This window comes from Nomascus leucogenys, chromosome 23, assembly GCF_006542625.1.
Source record: "Nomascus leucogenys isolate Asia chromosome 23, Asia_NLE_v1, whole genome shotgun sequence".
NCBI lineage: Eukaryota > Metazoa > Chordata > Mammalia > Primates > Hylobatidae > Nomascus > Nomascus leucogenys.
This window is the reverse complement of record NC_044403.1, coordinates 31,062,141-31,085,000: the sequence shown is the minus strand read 5'-3', so window position 1 is coordinate 31,085,000 and position 22,860 is coordinate 31,062,141. Positions and strand designations below refer to the sequence as shown.

Here is a 22,860-nt window from a genome sequence, read left to right as displayed (position 1 = left end):
GCGATTCTGCTGCCTCACCCTCCCAAGTAACTGGGACTGCAGGTGCGCAGCCACCACGCCCGGCTAATTTTTATACTTTTTTATTACAGATGAGCTTTCACCATGTTGGCCAGGCTGGTCTCAAACTCCTGACCTCAGGTGATCTGCCCGCCTCGGCCTCCCGAAGAGCCCCACATGTTTAACTACTGTGTTTGGTGTGTTTGAATTGACACTTGCCTCTTAGGAAGGGGAATCTTTTTAGACCCTGGGGAAATCTGTAGTTATTGCAAAGGCCTTTCCCTGCCTGTTGGGCATTTACCACATGTTTCTTCCTACACAAGGAGAGCCTCCCCTGGTTGAATCCTGCTATAAATCTCACTAGTGACCCACAAACAGCGGTCCCAATGTGACCTGCTCATTAACACAAAACCATCAGTCCCCATACAGCTTCCTGCCTCCCCAGTCGGGTTGAGGCAAGAAGTTTCCATTCTGCCCATGCCGATGAAACCGGTCGCCAGCATTTACCTTTCTAAGGGGTCCTTTCTCCTTCCACCCCAGCCCACCCCAGCACAAGAATGTAAGAGAGGGCCAACAGCTGCCTGGCCTCACTATGGCCACTCGAGAATTGGCTCGCATCTGTCTGCCAAGACAGAGAGCATTCTGAGGGGTTGGTGTGTGTGTTGTGTGTGTGTGTGTGTGTGGGTGCGCGCGCGTGCGTATGTGTGTATGGGGGGTTCAGTTTCAGGTACCACACATCTGGAAGTCAGAGAAAGAAGCCACTGCACATGTTAGAGCCATTTTGGGGGGCAATTTTTTAAAAAAACGTTTTTAATGGGCTGAGAGCCTGGTGGAAAGCCCGGGGCGGGGGCGGGGGGGGGGGGCGGGGGATGGGGTAGAAACAGCTGCGGGAGTGATTCTTGTCTCCATATATGTTTATAAGGCACTGAGGGCGGGATTAGCAGCTCCTGGGAAGTCTGGCCCTAGTTACCGTGTCAGCTTGTCCTGGGGGCAGTCAAAGCCACAGTGACCATTAGCAGGCACCCAGGCCTGTCTTTGGCTCAGAGACGGTGGCCCCCAATGTAGCCTAGTTTGAACCTAGGAACTGCAGGACCAGAGAGATTTCACTGGAGCCTGATGGAAGGGCGACAGAGGTGAGAGGCACTGGTGTGAGGGACAAGTGTCACAGGCGGGGAGGAAGAACTCCGCTATCTGGTGGTCGAAATGTGTAAGGATCAAAGTCCCCAGGGAGAGTAGGTGTTGCAGGCGGCAGGGTGGTGGGCTGGGCATGGGCTGGGCAGGAGGCTTCGGGGCCGCGGGGAGGAGGCTGGAGAAGCAGGAGGGCATGAGCAGCCCTAGCTCTGCAATCCCGGGAAGGACTGGTAGGTGGAGTTAAGGATATTTGGACAAGGAAACGCTTTGAAGCTTTTCTCTCGTCCTCCCTACTTGGGACCTGGTCCCCTCCCCTCCATAAAACCATTAGCTCCTGGTGCCAGCCCTATCTCTGCTCCATCTCTCGTGGTTCCAGTCGGTGCATTCACAGACCTTCCGCCCTGGGGGACGAGGAGGATTTATGGGGGGAGAGGAGAGGGGGAGGGGCATCCTTCAGAGGAGGGGAGGTCTGAGGAGAGTCGGGTGTGGAAGCTGTTAGTCCCGGGCTGGAGGCCGGCTCATTTCCGAGCTGGCTCTGCATGACAAAGGGGAAGGAGCAAGTTTCTTCTTTGATCTGCCCCCTGCCGGCCCCACACACCTGCCTGTTGGTGCGCCCGCCCCAGCTGAGACTTCCAGAAGGAAAATCAAAAGGGGGTTGGGGAAAGGCTGTGTCCCAGCTCTCCTGGATCCTGCTCGGGCCACCTTCCTCTCCTGGTGGCCCCAGGACAAAAATACTTCCTGGGCTGATGACCCGAAGCACCTGCCGCCCGCTCCCGGAGAGTCTGGGGACGTCGACGCGCGAGAGTGGCGCAGTGAGCCGGGGCGCGCGGGGCTGCGCGCGTCGGGTCCGGGGCCTCTGGGGCCCCGGGGAGGCCGCTGGAGGCGCGGGTCACGCCCAGACGGAGGCCCCAGAGGACCGCAGGGGAGCCGCAGGGGGCGTGTGTCTCTAGGCGTAGGCTCGCTCTAGGGTCCAGCAGCACGGATCTGCTGTGTGTCTGAGGGTCTGGGGACGGGTTCTCGGGCATGGATAGAGGAACAGGCGTGAGTTACAGCAGGCAGGAGGCCAAGAGGTGGGAGGCTCGGTGTGGCATCTGGAAGATGCGTCCTCAGCTCAGGCATTTGATGCCAGAGCTGCCGCCTGGCGTTGGCGGTGTCCCCGGCGCAGCTGCTGGGCAAGGTGCTCAGTGCCACCCTCGGAGGACCACGGTGCCAGGAGGGGCAGGGCCGCCTAGGGAGGCTCCACCTCAGCCACCAAAGCTTTCTGGGCGGGCGGTTCGCGGTGTGGCTTTTACATTTCTCAGAGAAGGTGCCTTGAGAAAGTGAAAAGTCCTTGATCTGTACGCAAGGGTTGGGACTCAGAAAACCTGCTGAGGGTGAGAAGGGCACAGATGGAGAGGGGAAACTCCTCCTTGGGTGCAGGTAAATCCAATTCACCAAAATGTTTTAATCCCATAAAGGAGAGCCTGAGGGTCAGAGAAATCAGTCTCCGGGCTGGAATGAGAGGTGGGGACGTGGGGGAGTGGATAGGATGGTCCCCATTTCTTTGGATGTTCTGCAGCAAGCACAGGTGTGCTGCAACAGCCTAAGTGGCCTCTCGGATGCGGAACGGAGGAACGCAGCAAGCCCCGCTCTTGAAATTACTTGTTTTCATTTCTGTTTCTGGTTTCTCAGCTCATTATTTCTTTGGAAATTAGGTCCTGCCAGGGGTTCCCACAGTTTGGGGTAAGAGACGTAGTCCTAGGGTGGGAAGATAAGCCGGGGGAGGTGAAGGCTGGAAAGAGGCCGATCTTTGTGGGGAGCACGCAGCATGTAAGCATTGGTGCAATTTTCTCCACCTCACCCCGGCTCCTGGTCTGCCCTTATCCGCTGAGTTTCCACACTGACTCTCCATCTCTGTTTTCTCCAGGGAGCCCTACTGTGGAAGCTGTCAGTCCCAGGGCACTGGGGAGGGCTGAGGCCGACCATGCCCAGCCTGCTGCTGCTGTTCACGGCTGCTCTGCTGTCCAGCTGGGCTCAGCTTCTGACAGACGCCAACTCCTGGTGGTGAGTGAGAGGGGCTGAGGTCCTGCCTGCACAGCCGGAGGCCTCCTTCAGCAACTGAGATGAGGAGGAAGGGCACCGTGTGTCACGATGGTACCTTGATTCCTAGGAGTACTAAGGGCCTCTTTTATGCCAGGAAAACTAAGAACGCTCTGTGTCTCAACCCTTATCTTTGTAAGGGTTCCCTGAGGATAAAGGATCCGTTCATTTGATTTTTTTCTCGAATCCTGTCCACATGCCTTTTCCTTGGACCTTCCCTTCATGCCCATGAATTGTTAGAAATTGCTGTTGAGTCAACAAGAATATCAATACTTGGTAGTTTTTTGTTCCTTTGTTTTGTGTGTTTTGCTGGTAGGAGATAGAATTCCTCTTTTATAAGTCTGAAGGCCAGATGAGGGGTTCACAGCACCATGGGTGGCTGGCTTTCTTCTTGTGTTTTAAAGGCTATTGTCATTGCCAAGTTGACATGGAAATGGCAGGCGATCACCACCTATTTTGCATGGTCTCTGCCACTAGCATTTTTACTCAGATGGCAAATCTGCAGCCTTCTCATCTAACACTCTATATGGCTGGTAGATGATGAGCAAAAGGGAGAGCCTCTGAACTGGTGGAGAGTGGATGAGGGGAAGCTCAAAGTGAGACATGGCAGTGAAAACACATAAACTAGATTGTGGTGTATGTAAAGTGATTGGATTTTTTTTTTTTTTTTTTTTTTTGAGATGGAGTCTCACTCTGTCGCCCAGGCTGGAGTGCAGTGGTGCGATCTCGGCTCACTGCAAGCTCCGCCTCCTGGGTTAACGCCATTCTCCTGCCCCACCCTCCCAAGTAGCCGGGACTACAGGCGCCCGCCACCACGCCCGGCTAATTTTTCATGCTTTTAGTAGAGACGGGGTTTCACCGTGTTAGCCAGGATGGTCTCGATCTCCTGACCTCGTGATCCGCCCGCCTCGGCCTCCCAAAGTGCTGGGATTACAGGCACGAGCCACCATGCCCGGCCAAGTGATTGGATTTTAAAGGCACAAGGGGAGTACCACACAAAGGAATTGATTGCTTTCCATGGCTTATCATGTACTTGGGCTGCACTGAACTAGTCACTCCTACTCATTGAATGAAGCCTGTGCTCTCCCATTGAGGTTTGGCTCTGTTTGCCCTCTACTTAAAATGAAGAGCTGCTCCCTACCCCTTGTCTTCTTACCTGCCTGCCCCCCCCACCCCACTTCTTAAGATCCAGTTCACATTCTGCACTTGATCTTAGCCAAAAGGCCAAGAAGCGATCCCAGTTCACATTCTGGCCATTTCCTTATAAAGGCTTCGCTTCAGCCATAAGAGCTATTTTCCTATCTGATCACATAAGAGCTATTTTCCTATCTGATCACATAAGAGCTATTTTCCTATCTGATCACATAAGAGCTATTTTCCTATCTGATCACAGCAGATCCAGAAGCTCGATCTGGGGCATTTGGCATCTGCCATGTCCTTTGTGTTTGTGCCTCAGATTCCTTCAGTTTGTCCTTTGAAGGCCACCAGCACTCTGATTTACTAATTTTTCTTTCCAGGGCCTTGTACACAGGGAAGCATTCAATAAATGCGCTGAATGAATGACTTAATGCTGCACACAGGCGTATGCTCACTCCTGGACCTTTTTTTCCCCTTTCTGGATTGCTTTCGTAGGTCATTGGCTTTGAACCCGGTGCAGAGACCCGAGATGTTTATCATCGGTGCCCAGCCCGTGTGCAGTCAGCTTCCGGGGCTCTCCCCTGGCCAGAGGAAGCTGTGCCAATTGTACCAGGAGCACATGGCCTACATAGGGGAGGGAGCGAAGACTGGCATCAAGGAATGCCAGCACCAGTTCCGGCAGCGGCGGTGGAACTGCAGCACTGTGGACAACGCGTCTGTCTTTGGGAGAGTCATGCAGATAGGTAAGAGGCCATTACAAGAGGACTCCGCTGAGGAAATGCCTTCATCTTGTTTGGGAGCAATTAAGCTCCCTCAGGACTGGCACAGGGAGAGCCCAAATGCAGCCTAATTGGGCTCTCTAGGCTTGGCAGCAGTGTGCACACGAGGAAGCAGGTCTAGGAGGCTGCAGAAACCACACGCTTGATGTTCCTGTAGCCCTCTGCCTTCCAGCCTCACTTGGGGCAGGCTGCTTGGGACTCACTGAGAGGGGGCAGAACATCTGAGTTGACTTAGAGTGGATTAGGAGAGCCGCCCACCGCCACTGCCTTTGTGTCTCAGCGCAGAAAAGAGCCTTGGGTGGAGAACTAGAAATTGCAGCCCTGAATGTCTGTTGGATTTTTGCCTCTTCCACTTGAACCTTTGAAAGAGAGATAGAAATGTCGGCCAAAGTGGTGATAGCTGTCACTAACCCAACCCCATCCAGTCCCAGCTTTTTCATTTGAAAGGGATGTGTGAACGTGGGGGAAGGGGTCAGAAAAGATGAGAGGGAGAGGGCCAAGTCTTCTGGATTCCTGTCCCTTCCCCTCTCCCACTGCTGGCCAAGGATTCTTGGGCCACCCTATTGCTTAGATGGAGGTGTGATCGGAGGTCTAATTGTTTTAGGTCCTTTTGAAATGCAATCCTCCCCTCTCTGGCAAGAAATTGAGAAATCCGGCCCTATTCTACTGGATCTTATCCCCAGGGCCATAAAAGGGAAGTGTTAGAATGCTGTGTTCCTTCTGCCTGACATTCTCCCAGAACACCTCCCTTCAATAGGTTACCTGAGGCTGGAGTTTCCCCAGAGAGGGATTTCAGCCTGGGAGGGGAGTCAGGGAGGTAGAGATGTCTTCGTGCTCCTCTCTTAGGGAGGATACTTGGAAGGCTCCTTCCCCCTCGCAGTTATTCCAGACCTCCTTCCCTACCCTCTCTGTCCCATATTGAGAAGTAAGGCCCAACGCAGTAGCTCACGCCTGTAATCCCAGCACCTTGGGAGGCTGAGGCAGGAGGATTCCTTGAGGCCAGGAGTTCAAGACCAGCCTGGGCAACATAGTGAGACCTCTGTCTCTATAAAAAAATTTTTTTTAAAGAGAGAGAGGGAATTAAAGATGGGAAAAGTACACGTTGAAACTTGCTGCTCTCTTGCTTCCTTCAGTATCAACTCAGGGTGCATAAAAGGAAGGTCCTAGTGTTCCTGGGGCGGCTTTCCCAAAAGAGTGGACTTGGGGGGTTAGTGGGATTTACTCACAGTTTATTGATTCTTCTCAAACCCACCTGGCATTTGTCTCTTCTTTCTGGCGAAAATCTTGGCAGCACTCCCTGCCCTGTGTTTTGGGCAAGGAAACTAGGACGGTCCAGGTGCAGAGTCTCCTCTCATCTCTTCAGTGGAGTTCATGTTTATTGGGGACCTAATGCAGGCCTGATGCTGGCTAGATCCTTTTCATGTGTATTTCATGTGCATAAAGGCCCCAAAATGAGGCTGTACTTTAGGAAAGAAAGGGGTTGGCAGGCAAAGACACTCCGCTGGGTTCAGATGTGCAATAGGTACCTAGCGAAAGCAAACCCTGTCGAAGAGAGCCCATCTCTCTGTGCCCTGTTCTGTTACAAAATGGAACCCTTCTGTTTGCCTAATTTTCCCCCTTCCTTTTTATAGCATCACTGAAGGCTTATGCTACCTAGGAGGCTGTCCTCCCTTCCTCCCCCCTGAGCCCACAGTAGCCCCTGGTGAGTCCTGCCTCTCCCTGTCTTGAGAATGACTGTCTTAAGGCTTCCTTTCTCCTTTGAAGCCGCTGCAAAAGTTGGTCACCAGAGGGCAGCAGAGCAGCTTGGAGGAGCCTCGGCCCGTTGCCCAGCTTCTGCCTAGGGAGCCTGGAGGCACCTTGGGCTGCTATGGAACAGACAGGACATGAAATTGCTCTGCTGTCTCCTGTAGGGAAAAGACGCGTGTCCCTTTAGTAGCTCCATGGCTGCTTTTTTTTTTTTTAGCTGTTTATTCTCGAGATGGTTAGAGATTCAACTCTGAACCGTTGCATATATAGAGAAACCCCCACATTGCATATCCATTCTGAAGCCCTGAATTATCTCTGTCTTGCTGAAGATAACAACAGTACACGGCACTTAGTAGGGCTTACCCAAGGGCCCAGAAGCTGCCCCGTGAAGGCAGAGCTGCCCACTCTCAGCTTCTGATGAAGACCTGACTGAAAGAGGCAGACAGCGCACCGGAGGACAAGTCAGGATCCCAAACAGTCATGATAGGTTAGAACTGTCAGAGCACAGAGTGTCTGGTGTGTTAGTTCAGCTGCAGGCACATGATCTTAGAAGGCAATTCTGAGAGGGCTGATTGAACTCTGAAAAGTATGTTTGCTAAAGAATGATAGAAATAAATCAGACATATGTAGCTTGGAAAAGTGAAAACATAAAAGGCTTAATAGTTGTTTTCAAACACTGAAGAGCTGTCAAATGGGAAAGGGATTAGAGCACAGTGCAAGTGCAGCAGGCAGGAATCATAAGGAGGCATATTTCAGCTTAATACAAGAAAGAGCATTCTGGTGATTAGAGTCATTTTAAAAAGATGGAATGGATTGCCTTGAAAACCCAGCCCACTTGTCTGAGGAACTCCGTAGAGGGAAAGCTTCGGGTGGATATGGAGGATAGCTCGGGGCTGAAGCTTGGGAGGCTCCCTCCGTTCCAGGATGCCATGTCAGGTGGTTGAGGCTGCATTTTAAGGAGATGAATTCCTCAAAGTGGGGCCCAGACCCTCCTCCCTGAGAGGCTCTTTGGCCATCTTACCATCCCTAGTGCTCCTTGTCACATTCTGAGCCCCGTAGACCAGGTCCTATTGGCCGAATCATGAGTGTAACTTCCTGCCATCATTTCGGTTTTTCTTGGGCTGTTCCTATTTCACAACTGACCAGAAGGCAGCCAGTGGTTAATAGAGCAAAACGGACTCACTCAGCATGGTCTGTTTGTAAACTCCACTGTGTCATGCCCAGATAGATAATCAAGAAGTAGGGCCAAGGGGGAGATTTCTCTAGACCTATCGATTGATTTCAGACTTCAGACTGCTTCCCTTTCTACCTTCCAAGACAAGACTCTGGGATTCTGCCTGGTTTAATCTCTGAGATCAGGATTGAATCTGCTTCCTGCTAAGAATCACTCCCTTCTCTCCATATCTAAGTCTCTATAAGTATCATTTGTTATTTCTTGTAACAACTTTATTGAGATATATAACTCACATACCATGAAATTCACCATTTTAAAGTGTACAATTCAGTGGCTTTTAGCATATTCACAAGGTTGTGCAACCATCACCACTATCTAATTCCATAACATTTTCACCACTCCGTAGAGAAACTGCATGCCCGTTAACTGTCACTCCATACCCCAGCCCCCAACCCTAGGCAACCTATTCTTTCTGTCTCCATGGATTTGCCTATCCTGGGCATTTCTTATAAATGGGATTATATAATACATGGCCTTTGGTGATTGGCTCCTTTTACTTAGCACAATGATTTAAAAGTTTGTCTGTGTTGCAGTCTATATATATACATTTTTTTTTTTTTTTGAGACAGGGTCTCACTCTGTTGCCCAGGCTGGAGTGCAGTGGTGTAATCATAGCTCATTGCAGCCTCCAACTCCTGGGCTTAAGCAATTCTTCCACCTCAGCCTCCTGTGTAGCTGGGACTACAGGCACATGCTACCATGCCCAGCTATTTTTTTTTTTTTTTTTTTTTTGAGATGGAGTTTTACTCTTGTTGCCCAGGCTGGAGTGCAATGGTGTGATCTCGGCTCACTGCAACCTCTGCCTCCTGGGGTCAAATGATTCTTCTGTCTCAGCCTCCCAAGTAGCTGGGATTACAGGTGCCTGCCTGGCTAGTTTTTGTATTTTTAGTAGAGACAGGGTTTCACCATGTTGGCCAGGCTGGTCTCGAACTCTTGACCTCAGGTGATCCATGCTCCTTGGCCTCCCAAAGTGCTGGGATTACAGGCATGAGCCACCACACCCAGCTTAATTTTTTCTTTTTTAATGTTTTTGTAGAGATGGGGTACTGCTATGTTGCCAAGCTGTTCTGAAACTACTGGCTTCAAGTGATCCTCCTGTCTCGGCCTCCCAAATTGCTGGGATTGCAGGTGTGAGTCACCACGCCCAGGCACTTTTTATGCCTGAATAATATTCCATTGCATGGATAATACCACATTTTGATTACCCATTTTCCCACTGATGGATAGTTTGGTTGTTTCCGTTTTTTGCCTGTTATGAATAATGCTGCAAGAAGCATTCCTATGTCAGTTTTTGTGTGGACGTTTTCATTTCTCTTGGGTATAAAGGCATACTTCCGAGATACTGCGGGTTTGCAGATTTGGTTCCACCGTACTGCAAAAAAGTGAATATGCAATAAAGTGAATTGCATGAATTTTTTGGATTTCCAGTGCATATAAAAGTTATGTTTACACTATTCTATAGTCTTAAGTGTGTAATAACATTACATCTTAAAAAAAGGTACATCCCTTAATTAAAAATATTTTATTGCTAAAAAATGCTGACACAGAAACACAAAGTAAGTACATGCTATTGGAAAAGTAGCACTGATAGATTTGTAGCAGGATTGCCACAAACCTTCAATTTGTAAAAAACGCAACACTGGCCAGGCGCGGTGGCTCATGCCTGTAATCCCACTACTTTGGGAGGCCCAGGCGGGTGGCTCACGAGGTCAGGAGATCGAGACCATCCTGGGTAACACGGTGAAACCCCGTCTCTATTAAAAATACAAAAAATTAGCCGGGCGCAGCGGCATGCACTTGTAGTCCCAGATACTCGGGAGGCTGAGGCAGGAGAATGGCGTGAACCCAGGAGGCGGAGCTTGCAGTGAGCTGAGATCGTGCCACTGCACTCCAGCCTGGGCGACAGAGCGAGACTCCGTCTCAAAAAAACAAAAACAAAAAACAAAACAAAAAATGCAGCACCTGCACAGTACAAGAAAGCTGAGCACAATAAAACGAGGAGCTTTGCCTGTGTTCTTAGGAGTGGAATTGCTGTGTCATATGGGAACTCTACGTTTAACCTTGTGACTGTTAGCCTTAGACTCCCAGACTGTTTTCCAAAGCAGCTGCACCGCTTACCATTCCCACCCACAGTATGGGAGGCTTCTGGTTTTCCCGTATTCTCACCAACTTGTTGTTGGCTGTCTTTTTGATGATAGCCATCCTAGTGGATGTGATTTGGGCTCGCATGTCCCTGATAGCTGAGCGTTCTGAAACAGACATTTTACTGAAATAGAACATACATTGTATGTTTAGGTGGTTCACCACAGCAGTAAAGGGAAACACAGTTGGGATTTTCTACTGGAAAATGATCTGGGTATTTAGAGGGACTGTGATGAGTGTCTGGAGTTGTAGGTGCTGTAGATGTGGTTCCCAGTTCTTCTGAGTTAGGAGGCAGTGTGGATCCTGTGGAAGAGAGAGGAAGACAGCTTGGATTTTTCTAGACATTGTAATTCTAGTTCATTTTTGACTCCTGGCCTCTGCCACTGTCTAGCTAGATAATGGCAGCAGTACAGACAGCCAGATGTGCAGATGTGCAGCTTATAGAGCGTGAGAAATGGCATCTGTGAGGGAGACATTTCTGCTAGGATACAACGTCCTACTCTTGATCCCATGATTTCTTCCTTAGCCTCATTCTGTTCGACTCCCATGTTCTGTGTGTTTCTGAATGCCTATTCTTCCCTCCGCTGAGGTCTCCCTCCTAGGAATCTGCAGGTCACACAGGTTCTTCCACAGTGGATATTAGTGCAGGCCAGGGCCGGAGGGACTTGTTTTTTTGTTTGTTTGTTTTTTGAGACGGAGTCTCGTTCTGTAGCCCAGGCTGGAGTGCAGTGGCGTGATCTCGGCTCACTGCAAGCTCCACCTCCAGGGTTCACGCCATTCTCCTGCCTCAGCCTCCCAAGTAGCTGGGACTCAGGCGCCCGCCACCACGCCCGGCTAATTTTTTGTATTTTTAGTCGAGACGGGGTTTCACCATCTTGGCCAGGCTGGTCTTGAACTGCTGACCTCGTGATCCGCCCGCCTCGGCCTCCCAAAGGGCTGGGATTACAGGCGTGAGCCACCGCGCCCGGCCAGGGACTTGTTTTATTCTGGATGGTTTCATAGGGCTGAGCTAGGGCCAAGAGGCGGAAGTAAAACTGAGCAGATTTCAGCCCATTAGAGCTACGGGAAGCGAAAAGCGCTCCGCCTGAGCCCCCTGCCCCAGGAGTGTCAGCAGAGTCGGGGGAGATGGGGAGAAGGCCAGGTCTCCGGGAGAGGAGAGTGCACCCCCTTACTGCCCCTGCCTCATTTTGCAGGTAGCCGAGAGACCGCCTTCACCTACGCGGTGAGCGCCGCAGGCGTGGTGAACGCCATCAGCCGGGCCTGCCGCGAGGGCGAGCTCTCCACCTGCGGCTGCAGCCGGACAGCGCGGCCCAAGCACCTGCCCCGGGACTGGCTGTGGGGTGGCTGTGGGGACAATGTGGAGTACGGCTACCGCTTCGCCAAGGAGTTTGTGGATGCCCGGGAGCGAGAGAAGAACTTTGCCAGAGGGTCGGAGGAGCAGGGCCGGGTGCTCATGAACCTGCAAAACAACGAGGCCGGTCGCAGGGTAAGCTGGGCCTCCCCGGCCTCCCCAGCACTGCAGACCTACGGGGCTGTTCCCGGGCTGTGCCAGCAGCTGGGGCCTGGCCATCAAGGAACCGGGTTAGTCTGACCGTGAAGATTCTTACCTACAATTGCAAATTTAGATGTCCACATTATTGAACAAATCCTTTTCAAAATGCCCCACTTCCCAGTGGGCATATATGCTTTTTCTTTCTTTTTTTTTTTTTACTTACTTTATTATTTCACAGTTTCCTAGAGGACTTAGATGCAATGCTTGGATCAGAATTCCAGACATAAGGATTACAGCAGAGCTCTTGTCTTGGCCACCCCTCCTTTGCAACTTGAATAGATAATGTGATTGGATGTTCAGGCCATTAGACCTCATGTAGGGTTTATGCTCTGTTAAAGGCTCTGGTACAACCAGAGTCGACCTTCAAGAACTGCTATCACACGTATCCAGAAACCCCGTCAAAAAACACATTCAAGTACTAATGGACAAACACACTTCTGTGCTAGGAGTTTTTAGACATAAGTGGAAGCCATCTGTTTAAGGCTCAAGGAAACAGCCTCTCCAGTCTCATGTAAGATGTGACTGCCTTTTAAGGCTCAGTTTCAGCAGAAACAACAATGCAGGTTTGAGGGGAGCTGGGTTCACTGTACGTGCAGAGCACACCTGGGCAGCAGCTTCCGGGCCCCTAGGTGGCATGCGGGAAAGCGTGAAGCCTCTCTGCCTGCACCTTGTTCCTGAAAACCCCTCCTCTGAGCACACATCCAGTCTGCTCTTTTCTTTGCTGTCCCCCATCATGGCTGCCTCTGCCACACGAGACTGGAGGGCCTGCCCCGCAGGAAGCTCTGCCTTTTGCTGCTTCTGCATAGCCAGTGTTGACAGGGACGGAGGGCAACATGGGTGTCCACCCGGGTTTCCCCTGAGAAAGGTCTGAGGTCTGAGCACTGGGTGGTGAGAGGCTCTTCTGGAAAAAGGGCTCTCAGGAAACAGCACGGACTTCTTTCTCGGAGTGTTGTCCCCACTCGGGTCTGTGTCAAGCCAGCTGGCTCTGGCTCCCAGGCGCGGTATTGTAACAAAGATGAACTCACTCAAAAATGAGAATGGTGGCCGGGAGCAGTGGCTCACGCCTGTAATCCCAGCACTTTGGGAGGCCAAGGCAGGTCGATCACCTGAGGCCAGGAGTTTGAGACCAGCTGACCAACATGGTGAAACCCTGTCTCTACTAAAAATACAAAAAATTAGCTGGGCTTGGTGGCGGGCACCTGTAATCCCAGCTACTTGGGAGGCTGAGGCAGGACAATTGCCTGAACCTGGGAGGCGGAGGCTGCAGTGAGCCTAGATCACGCCATTGCACTCTAGCCTGGGCAACAGAGCAAGACTCCATCTCAAAAAAAAAAAAATGAGAATGGCAATTTCTTAGAAGTTTAATGGTGGCACCCTGGTGATTCAGTCAGGATATGAATATAAGCCTCAAAATGTCTTTACATAGCAAAATCTTAAAATGTGAACTCATGAGAGGCCGGGCACAGTGGCTCATGCCTGTAATCCCAACACTTTGGGAGGCTGAGGCAGGTGGATCACCTGAGGTCAGGAGTTCAAGACCAGGCTGGCCAACATGGTGAAACCCCATCTCTAGGAAAAATACAAAAAGTTAGCCAGACATGGTGGCACACGCTTGTAATCCCAGCTACTTGGGAGGCCGAGGCAGGAGAATTGCTTGAGCCGGAGGTTGCAGTGAGCCAAGATCCTGCCATTGCACTCCAGCCTGGGCAATAGAGCGAGACTCTGTCTCAGAAAAAAAAAAGAAAAAAGAAAAGAAAAAAATGTGAACTCATATATTGGAGCACATATCAAAGAAATGGAATAGGAAGTGTCTTTTGTCTGAATGGGGATGTTGTAGTATTGGCCAGATGGAATGTGGTGCACCTGTGTGCATAGCATCATCAGCCATAGGACATCAGGTAGAGACCAGAGTGGGTTATATGCCCAGGGTCTTCCTTACACTTCCCCTATCCAGAGGCTACTTTTGTTTCCCAGAAAAGGGTGTGTGTAAGATGGTGTCAGTCTGGTAATTGCTCATCTGTGATTATGATAGGCTAACCCGGGGCAGAGAGACTGGAACCATCTCAGATGACTTCTGCTCAGGGCGTGTGTGGAGCCACCTGCTCTGTCAGGCGTCCTGGCTGTCTCCCAGTCCATTCGCCCCCATCTTTGGGTGTCTGAGCCTGAGAAGTAGAGATGTCAGTGAAGGGGTTAAGATCCGCACTTTATCTCCTGAATGCCCAAAGTCGATCCAGTTTTTGAGATCTTAGTTGAAACATTGCCCTCCCCAGTCCCCATTGTTAGTAGTTTTTCTCCCGCCTGATCTTCAATCGGGCGTTCTTGCTCTTCTCAGGTATTCCTTGCTCTACCTTTGCCTTGGTAGGTTGGCGGTAGGTTCCTGTGGGCAGGGATCGCCCTCTCTGCCCCTTTGCTTCAACCCTCCGTGTGCTGTATGTGGGTGGGGCAAATGGATATGCACAGAGGAGTTCCGTGTTGCCTCCTCGGGAGAGGTCAGATTCACGGAGGCTGCTTGTGGCTCTGCTGAGCTGTGCTGTGGTGTCCGCAGGTGCCTGTGATCAGGCAGGTGACACCCACTCTTCCCCTTTCCCCTGCTGCTGGGTCCGTCTCACTTTATTGCCCTTAATTGTTTGTTGTCTTGTCCGGACTCTTATCTGGCAGCCTTCCCTCCCGTCGGGCTTGTTCCTGGCTTGCACACCTTCCCTGTCTGTCTCCCCGCTTAGCCCCTTCCTTCAGGCCCCACACCTCTCCTCTTCCTTAACTCCTTATCTCTCCCTTTGCCTCTGCCTGCTTCAGGTTGGGAATTCCTGGACTTCTTTATTTTTTATCCTCTCTCCAAGGAACAGGCCTCGGCCATCAGTCACCATCTGAGGGTAGAGGTATTCACTGCTTGCCTCCTCACACCTACACACAAAGTTCTCCAGCAAGGACTGAGTGATGGCTGGGATGGAAAATAGACAACTATTTTGGAACCAGATTAAAAAGAAAAAAAGATTATTCAGGATCTGATGTCCTGACACAGAGTAAATCTTAGGCTACTTTGCCAGAAGTTTCTCTTGGCCTGCAAGAGCATCTAGTAGCTCCTCCTTAGACAGTGGCGGCAACACCAGTGGCTGATGTTGTTTTGCCACTCAAGGATTTCTAAGCATTTTCCAGATAAAAGCCTGGTGCCTAATCCTGTAACATTCCTGTCTGTCACCAGGCTCAGCACACCATTAGATAGAAGTGGAAGAGGAGCTGAGAGGGGGCTTTTCCAGGGACAGATCATAGAACTAAAACATTTTTTAAAGCATTTTTTTTTTCTTGTTGAATTAGCAGTCTGGGCTGAAAATCAGCATTTCTCCCATCGCCTACAAAAGGTGCCTATATATATATATAAAAATCTACAAAAGGAGATTTTATATATATATATATATATATATATAAAATCAATAGTAAAATATAAAAAAAAGGAGGGGGTGTTGAAACTGGTGCACTTCCTCTTGGATTTGTTTTCCTAAAATTCTGGTCCTTGCCCTGCGGAGTCTTGCTCCGACTCCCCTTCCCCAACTCTGTCTGCGTGTTTGCCCCTGCAAGAGATGCTTATCCGTGCTCCGAGTTGCTAAGTGGCAAGGTGCAGTTTCCAACTCTTAATGTTTCCTCCTCTCAGCAGTGCCAGACGCCTGTCATCCCTCTCTAAACCAAGGACCATGTCCAGAGGAATGTCAGGCTGCAGCTCAGACCCAGGGCACTTGGGACAGAGGGGAAATTGCAGGTCCCATCTCTGAAGTGTCTGTCAGGATGGAGTGTCAGTTCCTTTATGTCTTGGATCTGGAGCTGCCTGGCTAAGTGCTGGTGCCTTTAACCTTGGGAAGAGCCTTCCTGCCTCCTCTGCTCTAAGCCAACTTTCAGCTCCGAGATTGGAGTGGATAAGCGCTTGTGATTCTGAGTCCTTTCTGGGTGGCCTTGGAGGTTAGTGAGCCTCTCTAGAGCTTCAGTTTCTCCACCATAAAATAGTGGGAATAATTCCATACCAGAAAAAAACTGAGGAAGACTTTTGCCAACAGTCATATGCGCTGATGATGGCTGTGCTGTCTCTTGCACCTGCAGTGGTCTCTGCTTAGCTCTGAATAAAGACACAATCTGGGGGCTCTTGAAAAGAAATCTAAGAGAAACCCTTGAAAAAGGAGTCCTGACTCAGTTGGTGACAATAGCCGTGCATAAGAAAATGCTCTGCAGCCGGCTTGCGTTTTCAACCCGCCATCTGCACGTCTGGGCCTGCTGCCAGGGTTGGCTGCCATTGAAAAGCACTTTGTAAGCAGCTTTCTGGTCTGCTCTTGCTTTTACATTTTGGTTTGGGATAACTCAGGTTCAAATCTACTCCAGTTGTGGTGGTTCCGTGACTTCTGTTGTTTTAGACGAACTGCTTCTGCAGGCAGGCCCAGCTCCTTGCCGTTCCCTTGCATGTTGCTTCACGGTGTTACTCCGCCTCTCCCAAGGGGATGTCTGGGGGCCGCTAGGGAGGAAGAAAGTGGTCGTGCTTACAAATGGGTGGCGTATGGCAAGACTCCTGATGACCCTATGGAGTTAGGGACTACATGGTAACATGGGGAAAGGGGCCATTTAATTCTCAGGGCATTTGACAGGATCAGGGAGAGTTTGGGGCTAACCAGGGCTATGCCAGTGATTTCTGTGACAGGCTTGTGATACAATTGGATTCTTTTTTCTGACTTGTGCTCCTATTATGCAAAGGCTGGACACATTTTGTTGTTTTGTTTTGTTTTGCTTTGTTTCTAGAGATGGAGTCTTGCCGTGTTGCCCAGGCTGGAGTGCAGTGGCACAAGCATAGCTTGCTGCATCCTCAAATTCCTCGGCGCAAGTGATCCTCCTTCCTCAGCCTCCCCAGTAGCTGGGACTACAGGCACCAGTCACAGTGCCTGGCTGTATTTTGTTGGTTATTATTTATTTGTCTGACGCTTTGATCAAGATGGAGATATCTTTGTTTTCCGATTGTGAAAAGGATGCATTGATTGTAACAGGTTTTGAGGAATGAGAAACTAGTAGAGTAGAAAGTGAAAGTGCCTGGTGCCATCCTCCCGGCTGATGGGAACAGGTCGCCTTGCCACCCCAGGGTTCTTTTCTGTGGTGCCTCTTTTATGTTTTCCCCCTGAGCACCCGAGCATCCTGGCAAGATCTTTGCATGCATTTGAAAAGCTATCTATCCCCTACCCTACCGGCCCCTCCTGTGTACTAGGCCTGTGGCTACCAGCCACCCTCTGGGCCTCTTCCGCCGGGATCCTCCTTCTTACTCCCTTCTTTCTCTTCCCCTAGGCTGTGTATAAGATGGCAGACGTAGCCTGCAAATGCCACGGCGTCTCAGGGTCCTGCAGCCTCAAGACCTGCTGGCTGCAGCTGGCCGAGTTCCGCAAGGTGGGGGACCGGCTGAAGGAGAAGTACGACAGTGCGGCCGCCATGCGCGTCACCCGCAAGGGCCGGCTGGAGCTGGTCAACAGCCGCTTCACCCAGCCCACCCCGGAGGACCTGGTCTACGTGGACCCCAGCCCCGACTACTGCCTGCGCAACGAGAGCACGGGCTCCCTGGGCACGCAGGGCCGCCTCTGCAACAAGACCTCAGAGGGCATGGATGGCTGTGAGCTCATGTGCTGCGGGCGCGGCTACAACCAGTTCAAGAGCGTGCAGGTGGAGCGCTGCCACTGCAAGTTCCACTGGTGCTGCTTCGTCAAGTGCAAGAAGTGCACGGAGATCGTGGACCAGTACATCTGTAAATAGCCGGAGGGCCTGCTCCCGGCCCCCCTGCACTCTGCCTCACAAAGGTCTATATTATATAAATCTATATAAATCTATTTTATATTTGTATAAATAAATGGATGGATGCTAAATAATGAAAAGATGAAAATGGAAAGGAAAAGCTTATTTAAGAGACGCTGGAGATCTTCGAGGAGTGGACTTTGCTGGTTCTCTCCTCTTGGTGGGTGGGAGATGGGGCTTTTTCCCTCCCTCTGGCAAGGACTCTCAGGATGTAGGGACTTGGAAATCTTTCCCGTCTGTCCACCATGGCCTAGAGGAGGGAGTTTGTGGTTGGATGGAGGAGATGATCTTGTCTGGAAGTCTAGAGTCTTTGTTGGTTAGATGACTGCCTGTGACCCTGGCCACTAGGCCAAGAGGCCCTATGAAGGTGGCGGGAACTCAGCTTCAACCTCGATATCTTCAGGGTCTTGCCCAGAATGTAGTTGGGTTCCATAAGAGGCCTGGTGCTCTCTTACACTTTCATTCACGTGTGTATGTGCAGCAGGAACGGCTCCTTCCCTAAAATAAGGAGAAGTCCAAGGTCATCTCTGGCCCAGTGACCACAGAGAGATCTGCACCTCCCGGACTTCGGGCCTGCCTTTCCAGCGAGAATTCTTCATCCTCCACAGTTCACTGGCTCCTACCTGAAGAGGAAAGGGGGCCGTTTGACCTGACATGTCAGGAAAGCCCTGAACTGAATGTTTGCGCCTGGGCTGCAGAAGCCAGGGTGCATGACCAGGCTGCGTGGACGTTACACTGTCTTCCCCCACGGGGAGGGGAAGCTTGAGCTGCTGCTGTCACTCCTCCACCGAGGGAGGCCTCACAAACCACAGGACACTGCAACGGGTCAGGCTGGCGGGCCTGGCGCGCTCATCATCTCTGCCCCAGGTGTACGGTTTCTCTCTGACATTAAATGCCCTTCATGGAGGTTTTGCTCCCTTTCCTTATTTGGACCCACGCTGATCTTTCATGAGTCTCCTTTTATTTTTTATTTGATCTTTAGAACTCTGCAGTGCGGCTGAGGGTAAGGAAATTGAGACTCCTTAGGCTATAGGGTCTGGTGATTAGGGAGAGGGACAGAAGAATGTTTTGAGAATTAAATAAGGTGATGCATTTAGGCATTCACCCCAAGAGCTAGCACAGTTAAACACTCAGGAAGTGGTAGCCATTAATATTACTACAATGAACAAGGGAATTCAGAGATTTAAGGTGAAACCTCACGTTGACTTCCCCCTTTCCCTTCCCCCGTTTGATAGCCTACCAAGCGCACCCTGGCTTGTTCCCTGGGTCACTGGTAAAGCACGGGATGCCCTTTGCTGTCTCCTCTGTGTTGCTGTCTGCAGTTTTGGACTCCAGTATCTGGGGCCAGGAGGGTAAGGCTGAGCTTGGGGATCTAGGAAGGGAGATGTTATTATCCTAAAAAGGGAGGAAGGAGTGATTGAGGGAGACATGGAACCAGGCTGCTGTAGAGTGACCAGCATGCAGGTGAGTCGGTAACTACAGAAAGACATCAGTTTTATTCTAGAAAACTTTATTTCTGGAGAAATAATTAATGTGTTAATTTGGGTTATAATGAGCAAATGATATTGCAAAACTGCTTAAAAGAGATTCTGCCTGAGGGCATTTATGCCATACATACTACCTGTCTCTTTAGTACCTGAAGGAGAATGTTCTGACCCAACCAAGAACCTCAGACCTAGAGTTATTTTACCTGTAGCTAACTCACACTGTTACCCAAATTCCTTTGGTTGATACTTTCAAGGTGACATTTCATTTTCATGAAAGAAAATGATTGAAGTTATGGCCGGGCAGGGTGGCTCATGCCTGTAATCCCAGCACTTTGGGAGGCTGAGGTGGGTGGATCGCTGGAGGTCAGGAGTTCAAGACCAGCCTTGCCTACATGGTGAAACCCCATCTCTACTAAAAATACAAAAATTAGCTAGGCGTGGTGGTGCATACTTGTAATCCCAGCTACTCGGGGGCTGAGGCAGGAGAATTGTTTAAACCTGAGAGACAGAAGTTGCAGTGAGCCAAGATCATGCCACTGCACTCCAGCCTGGGCAACAGAGTGAGACCCTGTCTCGAAAAAAAAAAAGATTGAAGTTAATTGGTCTACAAAAGATGAAAACCATGTCCTTGTCTTCATTCATTGACATTTAACCATCGTAACCACCTTTAACCATAACTATCCAGATGCACAGATCAACCATGATAATAGAGTTTTGAAACACTAGCTAACATTACTGTTCTTCCCCACATCAGTTCTAGAGGTTTGGGGAATTACTTTGTATCAGGTACTCAAACTGTTTAAGAGCTGAAATCTAACCTGTTCTTAGGAGCCCCCAGAAATTAGCTGAGAATGATTGTCCACAATCCCCAGAAGTCACTTCTGTGTTCATAGAGGGAGATGGATAATCCTTATCAGAGTAAGGTTTTCCTGCAGAGTCATGGCAAGTGGTAGAGTAAATCAGTTTTCTTTCTGATGTGGGAGCAAGTTGTGCTCAAATACCAGCGTGGTTGTTGCATCCACTGACCTATTTTTCTAAGTAGGTTGGCATACGGGTATAGTTACTTGTCACTCGCTTGTTGAATCCTGGTGGATTGACAGCTGTCTGTGAAGTGACCAGTGACGCTGTAGGAATGTGGCTGGAGAATGTGGAAACCAGCCTGAGAAAAGCAAGTGAGCTTCTGCTGAGAGTCACAGAATGTTGGGGCAGGAAGGGAACATGGCAATCACAGCTTAAGCTTCTGGGACTTCAGATGAGAACCTCCAGATCCTGCGCAGGTCCCACACCTTAGTGTGCTTGTAAAAATGCAGAGTCCTGGGTCCCCAACACCAGGAATTCATATTCAGCTGGTCTGGGGCAGAGCCTGGGACCTGAAGGGATCCGATGCTGTTAGCTCAAAGACTACACTGGACTTGCAGATATGGAGGCAGAAAGCCTGGTCCTGATTGCCAGCCCAGTGCTCTTTGCAGCCCCTGGCAGGGTTCCCTAGTACCTGAAATGTGTCATAATCAACATGTAGTCTAACCAGATCATTGCTTTGGGTGTAATGCCTCGACCAAGCAGTCCCAGCCATCCCAGGGAACCTTTCTGATGTGTTGGAAAGAGCTTTCTGGTACAGAGCAGAACTGATTTGCCCTGGGATGTTCTACCTCCTCTGCCTAGGATGGGTAGATCTAATTCCTGAATGTCTATCATAAGGTGATATGTTCTTTGTCTTTGCCTTATCTTCAAAGACAAATAGGTGATAAGCTATTTGTCTTTGCCTTATCTTCAAAAATTAAGAGAAAGGTATGCCTGACTGCCTCCATTTAATAAAAAGACAGATGGACAGCTAGAGGATGGGAGGATAGGAAGGCAGTCACAGGTATGGTTGAGGTTAGGGCAGGCTTCCATTCATCCAAGCATCGTGGACAAATTCTCCAGAACTTGGATTCAAAGTCCCTACTTGGAGAGCCCATTTTGTTCTCTTCCACTCTGCATCCTTGGAGGTGAGAAACAAAACTGGCTCTTTGTATTGAAACCTCAAATTGGCTATTGCCTTGGAAATTCTGCCCTGCTTCCTCTCTTTAATCATTAGTATCTTATTTAAGCTCTGTCATCCCCTGGAGTTTTAGGAACTAGCAAGATGTCCTCCATGAGCCAGAGATCTTACAGGTGCAGTAGTTTATCAGGCAAGCCTATTCCTTGGCAGAGAGCCACACCACCCTGACAGCTTGGAGAACAGTGTTTCCATCTTAAAACAGGCTCTGCTCCATTGCCAGACACCACTGACACTGGGTACATGGATTTTGGGAGAACCTCAGTGTGTGTGTGTGTGTGTGTGTGTGTGTGTGTATGTGTGTGTGTCTGGAAATGAATACTTTTCATTAATTTGGGGGTGGAGGTGGAGAGGCACCAGAGGCATGGAGTATGTAAAACATTAAAAACAACTCAACACTTCTGGCTGAGACGTTGCAGAGCCTGGGTTGTCTGTCTTTATTGGAAATGTTTGTCCTCTGCCTGGCTGGTGATGACAGGCTTCATATCTCTAGAAGGAATGTTGGGGAGCTGAGAAGAGCTGTGAGCCATGGTTGCTAAGTGTTACTGTTAGTTTTTTATTATGTAAGAATCTCTGCATTGTGTTTATACTAAAACAGTAAGTAAAGGGTGGGTGCTTTAATTCTGGTTTTACATAAGAAGTATGGGAGCTTGCCCATTTTTCTCTGAAGTAAGAAGATTTGGGCCCAGCAGTGAGGATCAGGCATCAGGCAGTGTGGAAGATGGAAGCCCATCCACAGTGAATTTTCTAGCTTGTTGGAGTTTGGGCATTCCTCACGTAGATTCTCCAGTCCTTGCTTCCTCCCTCTTGCTGCAGGCCTTTTGGCCTTCACGCTGCTCATTTGCAACCCTACCAGAAGCAGCAGCAGAAGACAGAGCCAAATCAGTTAATTTAGGCCTTCTAAGTCGTTTTGATAAACAACTGGGTGGGAGGAGGGATGGTTCAAATGAGATTTTAAGAATTACAGATGTATGTGTATTATCTGCTGCTCCACAGGAGAACTGAAAATAGACTGAAAGCTGCTCACAGCCAAAGCCAGAAGGCAACTGCAGTATTGACAGAGAGAGAGAGAGAGAAAGAACAGACTCAAATCACTCGGGGCAAGAGAGGGTTTGCTGGTGTGGAAACCGGGTGGTGGGGAGGCTTTCAACAGAATATCAAGAGGGGCCTTCAGCAGGGGCCCAAGGAAAGACGTGAAAGAAAAGACACTATAGAAAAGGTGAACCCTTTTGATCCAATCTTACTGTGAAGCCAAAAGCAGTGAGTACTGGTTTAAGTGGCCCTGGCCCCATCCCATATTGGTGCTCTGCCTGTTGGGTCAGCCAGCTCTTCGGCTTGTCCCTGATTTGAAAGTTCTGTCTTTCGTGTATTTATTTGCAGAGACCTTCTTAGCAGCAGTTACGTTTCATAAAGGAATTCCTGATATCTCTTTTGTTCCCTGCTATGCCTGCCATCACCCACAACAGGCCTAGCACAAAGAAAGCACTCAATAGATATTTGCTGAGTGAATGAATGAATGATGTTTCTTCATGAACAGACGAGGAAACTGAGGCATGATGTGATTAACTGCCTGGTCCATCATCTCATTTGTTCTATCAAAATTGCAAGTAATAGAAACCAATTTGAGGCAGATTATGAAGAAGGAGTATGACATGAGGGTCCCAAGAGTCTCAAAGACGCCAGGGTCTTCAGGAGCTGACCTGGACACCTCTGGATCTCTCTCCCTTCCTCCT

General features: G+C 49.9%; 1 protein-coding gene across 4 annotated transcripts in view; it reads left to right on the top strand.

Annotated features, from left to right (window-relative positions):
• WNT5B (Wnt family member 5B) overlaps window positions 1-18,509 on the top strand; it is a 75,945-nt gene extending 57,436 nt beyond the window's left edge. For 2 of the 4 annotated variants that reach the window (XM_003273684.4, XM_003273682.4), the window contains exons 2-5: window positions 3,035-3,171; window positions 4,840-5,087; window positions 11,439-11,731; window positions 17,105-18,509. In XM_003273684.4, coding sequence (XP_003273732.1) covers window positions 3,092-3,171; window positions 4,840-5,087; window positions 11,439-11,731; window positions 17,105-17,563 — 1,080 coding nt within the window. In that variant the 5' untranslated portion in view covers window positions 3,035-3,091 and the 3' untranslated portion in view covers window positions 17,564-18,509. Of the gene's footprint in view, window positions 1-989; window positions 1,131-2,554; window positions 3,172-4,839; window positions 5,088-11,438; window positions 11,732-17,104 lie in introns of those variants that run through there. The other 2 variants (XM_003273681.4, XM_003273683.4) reach the window with 2 other exon arrangements.
• The last annotated feature ends 4,351 nt before the right edge of the window (window positions 18,510-22,860 follow it).